At 32.4% G+C, this 7,257-nt stretch overlaps 1 protein-coding gene across 4 annotated transcripts in view; it reads right to left on the bottom strand.

Moving 5' to 3' along the window:
- Positions 1-4,632: 4,632 nt before the first annotated feature.
- Ctr1A (Copper transporter 1A) overlaps positions 4,633-7,257 on the bottom strand; it is a 33,894-nt gene continuing 31,269 nt past the window's right edge. The window contains exons 2-5 of one of the 4 annotated variants that reach the window (XM_018504227.1): positions 6,566-6,775; positions 6,266-6,498; positions 5,959-5,988; positions 4,633-4,917 (exon numbers count right to left, since the gene is read on the bottom strand). In XM_018504227.1, the coding sequence (XP_018359729.1) occupies positions 4,716-4,917; positions 5,959-5,988; positions 6,266-6,498; positions 6,566-6,775 (675 nt within the window). In that variant the 3' untranslated portion in view covers positions 4,633-4,715. Of the gene's footprint in view, positions 4,918-5,958; positions 5,989-6,265; positions 6,520-6,565; positions 6,776-7,257 lie in introns of those variants that run through there. The other 3 variants (XM_018504229.1, XM_018504230.1, XM_018504228.1) reach the window with 3 other exon arrangements.

Genomic DNA, 7,257 nt, shown 5'->3' with positions numbered 1-7,257 from the left:
TATATTCTTTCACTAAAAGATATCTTTATAACAATTTAGTTGTCTTTTAGTCATCTTTTAGACGACTTTGTGCTCTCTGGGTTGTTAGTGCATACATTGAAGTCCACTGAAAAATTGTTTTTGTATTTTTTGCATCCAAAATGGCGGCGCTACCGATGACAAAATCTAGCACGGTTTTTATGGAGGTGCTCCGGGGTATGACATTTAACATTCACAAATTTTGACCTAAAACAAAAAAAAATTTGTTTTAATGTACATTAAAATACCTAAAGAAGTACGTAGGGGTTTGTAAAAATATTGATATTTTCAAGAATGACAAGCATTTGAAGTCACACTTGCATTTTTTGCTAAAAATTTTGTTCAAAAACTGTTCATAAAATAAAAAGTTTTTTACATATCAAAAAACTTCTACGTACTTCTCTGCGAAATGCGTCTAAGAAGTTGTAGTTAAAATTTGAACCCATTCGGATAGAAATTATTGAAGTTATTTGTCATGCCGATTTGAAAAATGTTGTTTTGATATAATTAACAAAAACACAAATCGAGCCACAATAAGTGGTTATGAACTCCTTTAATTAACAAAGAAAATAATAATTTCTAATATAAAGGCTATAGGAGTCAACGCTGGATATATTAAGCGATAACTTTTACAAAGATCAAATATATTATTTAATCCACATATCACCCTTGAACGTTTCAACTCAAATTCGAGTCATCTTCAGCAATTCCATCCATCCATCAAACGCACTGCGAAGAGATATTGCATCGCAAAATAATATCTCCAAACTATTGCATGCAATGCCATGGCTAATCATGAAGTGAGACCCATATTCAATCAGTTTCACAGCTGAGTGGTGATGAGCAACTCAAACTACAATTAAAATTCGTTTTTTGAATATCGTAAACGGGCTACTCACATGATGATCAAGCTCACCTCGCATGTCCACCATACACATTTCACACAGAGTACATTTCTCACAATATTACAAAGAATTCAGTGTCTAGAATCATCGACAAATACAAATTTTTTAAACAAAGAAAACTCGAGAAGATTCATGAGTTTTAGTCAGTACTGAGTTCGGTCAAATAATAAAAGAATTTCAAAACATTGCGGTTAACCATTCAAAAGCACCGAATATAGATGAAAACAACAAGTCTCACTCATATGAAAGACACATCTTATAGTTTGTCAATTAACTCCATGTAAACCTGATTTAAAACTACGGTATCGTTTTGCAAATTCAGCTCATTTTTTTGTCTTTTTATATGTATCATTTCTGACACTAGACGCTTATTATAGAATCCCTCAGTATCCAGAACCTCAACGTTCTCCCAATCGAAATCATGTTCGCACTGCAACCTATGGTCTGTAATAACTGATTTTGACGACGTTGTGCTGTTAATATGCTTCCTATGCTCCGAGATCCTAGTTTTTAGTTTTCTATCTGTTTGACCGACATAAGAAATCGCAACAATTGATCCTATAAACTACATTTCTTTTTGATTCGATTGGTAAAGAATCTTTATGCACTCGAATAAATTTATTTAATTTGTTCACACTAAAAAACGAAACTTTATGAACCATACCATTAATGAAGTTTTTAAATTTATTCGAGATACCTTCGATGTACGGAATGGAAAACCATTTTATTTTCCCTTTCATTACATCAATATTAGATTTTTTATTATTTGTGACATTAAAATTATTTATTATCTGTTGTTTTGAGAAAAACTCGTTTAAAGTTCAAGCGCTCAGCTTGCGTTATGTGCAAGCGCTCATAGCACTCAGCAAACGCTCAGCTCATTTTTTTCGTTATAAATTTAATTGCTACTTATTTTTGTGATAATAAAGTATCGAAAAAGCAAAAAAAATTTTCGATTTTTTGAAAATTCTAGGGTGGCCATACCCCTTAAGCAAATAATAACGAAATGGCATGCAATATAAATTTCGTCGTCAAAACGTCACTTTTCCACGCCTGTAAGTTCGGTCATTTATCATCATGCGGCGCTGTAACACACATACAACCACGAGCCCATGTACGTGTGCAGGCGAGCACACGGACATGGGCTCGTGCTTGAGTGTGTGGCTACCGGTTTGGCCAGACTGCCGTCTGATTTTATGTCGCCACCGTCAACGTAAAGTTCTTGGCTAAGTAGTCAGGAGCCTTAAGGCGATGCTAAAGCCTTCTGTTTTACCACATTTCCATTCGGTGAAAAATCTCTGTATTGGATGTACGGATTGCAAAAGTATTATTGCTTAAATTAAAGTACGCACAAACAGGACCTCAGCTGCACTGGATTTCATGAAAAAATCGAAAAAAAGTTTCAGATTCATCAAAATTCACTTACTTTTAGCTCGTACAGCTGTCACCTCAGATATATATTTGCTTGATATAAGAGTTTTAAAGTCCATATCTTGAAAATAAGCGTACAGCTGAGGTCACATTATTGAAACAAACGATACCGAGTTTGTAGAACTAAGATTGAAAGTCTAGAAAAGAAATATTTCCACCGAATAGAAAATACGTGTAAACAGGTGCTTTGTGAAGACTGGGACTGTCAACAGAGCCGAAATTCCGTGTAGCAGTAGTTGCGCGGTCTTGCGATAGATGGTGCTGTCATATATTAGATAAGAACAGATGTATGTGTTTGAGTAAGACAGAATAGTATATATTATATAATATAATATAAAAACTGAATCAAAGATGTCACCATTATTATCGAATTTGGAATTTAAAAAGTCTGCACTAACGACCTTGATCGAGTTCGGTAATCGGTTTAGCATCCCCTAAGGGGATCCTAAAGACGTCTGTATTACCGACTAAACACGTATAATTTTTGTATAACGAATACTCTTTTTCTCTTTCACGGATTCGAAAATCCTTTTCCAGGATTGAAGTATACGCATTAATACGTGTTTGTGAAGTGGAGTCTACGCTGAGAATGATCAAAAATTTCGAAATCGATATATTTTTTACCATTTCTTAGTGTAACATGGCGTCTCAGCTGACAAGTCGTGACAACATTTGCTTGATATGAAAGCTTTGCAACCCAAACGTACGAAATAATAGTTCTCAAACACGTAATTTGCACGAACATACAACGTCGAGTTCTTAGAATTAGATTTAGACGCTTTATCGCGACGAATTCGTTGTACGAAAATTGACACGTATGTGTGACTGCGTGAGATATTGCTGTGGTAGTATAAAAAAACATATCGATGTGTCGCGTGCGGTGCAACTTCGTCTAGCGATTTCGTCGGAGTTCGAACTTTGCTTTAGGATCCCCTTAAAGCAATTGTAACATCGCGTTGACCATACTCTATATATGGAATATATAAATTTATAATACAGCATAGAATGATAATAATAGTTAAAATGTTAAGTGTATAAAACTAATCATATCAAGGTGTCGACCACCTCATTATTACCATAAATTAGGCATTCTTACGCCAAATCTTTATATAAAATCTATGAATTATTTTTAAAGGATACACTGCTGCATATATATAAAAGTCTTATTTGTGAAAAAGGCGTGTATCAATTGTTATTTATTATTTTTACATGTTTAATAAACAAGGCCACTTCCCGTATGTACATAACCTATGTAAAATATATATACATACATAAATGTGTGTGTGCGTGCGTGCGCGTTATGCCTTAAGATTTTATAATTCTAGGAATCGATTTTGCAAGAAAAAAAACTTCTATTGAGCTTGTTTAAGAATTATCATATTCTTGTAATTCGATTAATATATCCTTTTTTTATGAAAAAATGTTCTCGGTCACTATTAACGCGTCTAAATATTTTGTAAAAATATTTAAATGAACACCGATAAATAATATAATAAGTAATAAGAATAAAACAATAATTTATAACACAGGAATTAAAGAGAAAAAAGGAACTATAATACTCTCCTTTATCTTTTTAAACTTCCTTCTCTTTTTTTCGCATTTGAGGCTGTATTTTTTATACTTTACATGCAATTTACATGTCAACGTATTATAACACGCTATAATACGTTATATAATATATTATAATGGTATGTTTTTACAATTATTTAAAATAGTATAGTACACTCTTTCCCAAATATTAAATATCGCTCATTTTTATAACGAATATTTTTATAAAAGAGTAACAATAAAAACAAATAGTAAAAGTATAAAAATGGGGAAAAGTGTGCACACTGGACAGTGTATTCTTATATGAATCTCTTAATAATATTTACAGTTTATCATATTTATATACGTCTCTAAGATTCAAGCTCCCAACGATTTCTTATGAAGTTGTATTTCATGACACAAAAGCGAGTCGCACTATATATAATCATTTAAATAAAATCTTCATTTATACATACATAGATTTCATAATAAAATTATTTAAAATATTTGATCAAAGATAACTTAAGAATAATTAGCTTATTTTCTTTTAAAATAAAAGTAAGAAATTAGAAGAGATACTAAAAGTTAAATTATAGAACACTATACATATAGAATAAATAGTTCTCGCCTGTTTGCTGCATTTATGTATTCACTGTGTGTCATGAATTTAGAAAACATTGATTCTCTATACCTCGTTTCTCGCAGAAGACAACGTAACTGTTTAATCTCCGCCCTCCTCTTATTTTTTTTACATTTCCGCCAGAATGCAGTCGTGCGCGTACTTTCGCGCAAAAAACAGTTTAAAAGGAGTAAACCAGAGCAATTTACTAAATGTTAATGACAATGTTCCGTAACGTCTACGATCACTGATTTCTTCCAACCGAACAGGAAGTAACCAATGGCGGCACCCAATATCACGGCACAGCACAGCCAGACATTATAAGTCATGAAGATTAGCATCAAAAAGTAAGACAGGACGATTTGTATAATGTGCAGAAATGTTTGAAACAGATGCATCCAGGACATCATAGTCGGCCTGCACAGATTAATATGGCTCATTATGTCCAAATTCATTTAACCCTTACAACACATAACGATTTTGCATTCTTTTACTACACACGACGATGGGTCGATCGTGTCTCGGGTTAATTTCCATTATTTTTATAAAAATACTTCTATAAAAATTATTAAGTCTTATATACATATACTTTAACATCTTTAGAAAGTATTTTTAAGATTGTGTGTGTTAAAAAAATTGTCTATATGTATATAAATGTTAAAACTAATAATTTGGTGCTTTTAATATGAAAAAAATGCGCGGGACCACGAATGACTCAGTCGTGTATATTAAAGGTTAAAATAGCAAAAACATGCAAAATTCAAAAGTTAATTTACAAATTTCTGTGACATCTATTCATTTGTAGCATAAAACCATATTATACAAAGTGAAAAGCAGATAATTTTTTTATACAGTTTATTTAAATTATATTGTGTAGTATTAAAATATTATTATATTATATTAAAATTAATTTAAAATATGTATTCATATATGGACATATATGTATATATTTAGTGAGATATAATTTTCGACATAGATAACAAATATTTATTTGTTCTGAATAACTCAATTTTATTAATTATTAAGTATTGTTTTATTATTTAAAGAATAGCATAACATTTAAAATCAATTAGAGACTGAGCTGTTTAGTAAGTACTCGTAATATGTAGTAAAAATTATTTGTGAAAGTAATACATGAATACGCATGCACATATCCCACTAGAAACATCTAATTTCTAATTGAAAGATAAAGGAACTTATGATACTAAGTGAAAATGACATTTATACATGTTGAAAATGACATTTTTTACGCCCAGCAAAGGATCTATTAAGAAATCTATTAAGAAGATATATCATGCACACGTTTTAATAATGTAAGAATTATTTAACAAAATATAAACAATTGTTACTATTGTTGCTATTCACAAATTGATTCATATCAATTAAATAATACAACTGTTAATAGACAAAGCATAATTCTGAGAGAAAATCTCAGTGTATCATAAGATCTATACTTACGGTTGTTTGTGGATTACTTCGCCAACCATACTAAAAAAGCAGATCAAATGATTAAATTTATAATATAAAAGCTATACGTATCATTTATATTCACAGTGATCCTGCAAAAAATATCGCGTCTTGATTTTTAAATGTATTCATTACAATATGCTCTTATGATATCTCTTAAGATGCCACTCTCTAGCATTATATCTAGCATTTTCTCTCTCTTTACACATAGTAAAATTATATTAATAAATATTCTTTGCGAAAACAATGGGAAATAATGCTTTTTACAAGATCACCCGAAAAGAATTGAACAACTTACTGAACGACCCGGTTGTCCTCGGCTACCACATTCTTCTCACTGGGTACCGTAACGCTCCTGTATTGCAAGGCGTTGTACGTCTTCCAGAAGAGATACTCCCGATAATATTTTAAGCCCTCATAGAGCGCAGCCATAATAGCGATACCAATCATCGAACCGATGAGACCGCCTATCGATGAGATCTTCCAATTTTCGAATAACACCACCTCACAGTAGCCGGTGTGGAACGTCATCTGAGGATCGCGGAGAGTAGACTGTACATTAACGGCATCAAGTCTTGAACAACTAGATTATACGTACCGACATACCGTGCATGTCCATGCCGCTGCATATGCTGTCCGTCGAAGTCTCGATACCGTGATGCATGCTCCCATAGTCCATACCTCCATGGTTCATACTGCCATCATCCATACTACCACGGTTTATACCATGGTCTATACTATGATGAGCCATGTGCATACCGTGGGATGCGTTTTCTGTACTATTCATTATATGATGATCATGAGACATCTGGAATAAGGAAAGATTTTTTTTAACTTTGTATGCGCTTCATGAACTGTTATACACATTCGAGAAGCATGTGTATTATAGTAAATACAACAGTAATAGTGGATGTCTTTTCCAACAAGAAACACAGATCACACAGTATAGCATTGCTAAATGTTAAACAAAGATGAAATAATAATTTACTTGTGTTACACTGTGTTATCTATGTCTCTTGCTGGAAAGCATCCAGTTTCTATATAATCTACATTATTTTCATAATTGATGGGGGTATGTGAAGTTAGCACCCCAACTATAGTACTCAGGAGTTCTGAATAGAGTTCCCGTTTCTTTTTGACGAGACAAAGAGTTCTATATAATTTATAACAAGAGTTCCGCTTAATAAGTATTTTTAAACAATTTTTTAAAAATGGGGTGCTAACTTCTCATCGAAAATCGAGATCCAATAGTTCTGAGCGGCCCAATAGCTTCATTTCGTGAATACCTAG

Source organism: Trachymyrmex cornetzi, unplaced genomic scaffold, assembly GCF_001594075.2.
Source record: "Trachymyrmex cornetzi isolate Tcor2-1 unplaced genomic scaffold, Tcor1.1 scaffold1633, whole genome shotgun sequence".
NCBI classification, from domain to species: Eukaryota; Metazoa; Arthropoda; class Insecta; order Hymenoptera; family Formicidae; genus Trachymyrmex; species Trachymyrmex cornetzi.
Note: the sequence above shows the minus strand (reverse complement) of the source record. Positions and strands in the feature narration are given on the sequence as shown.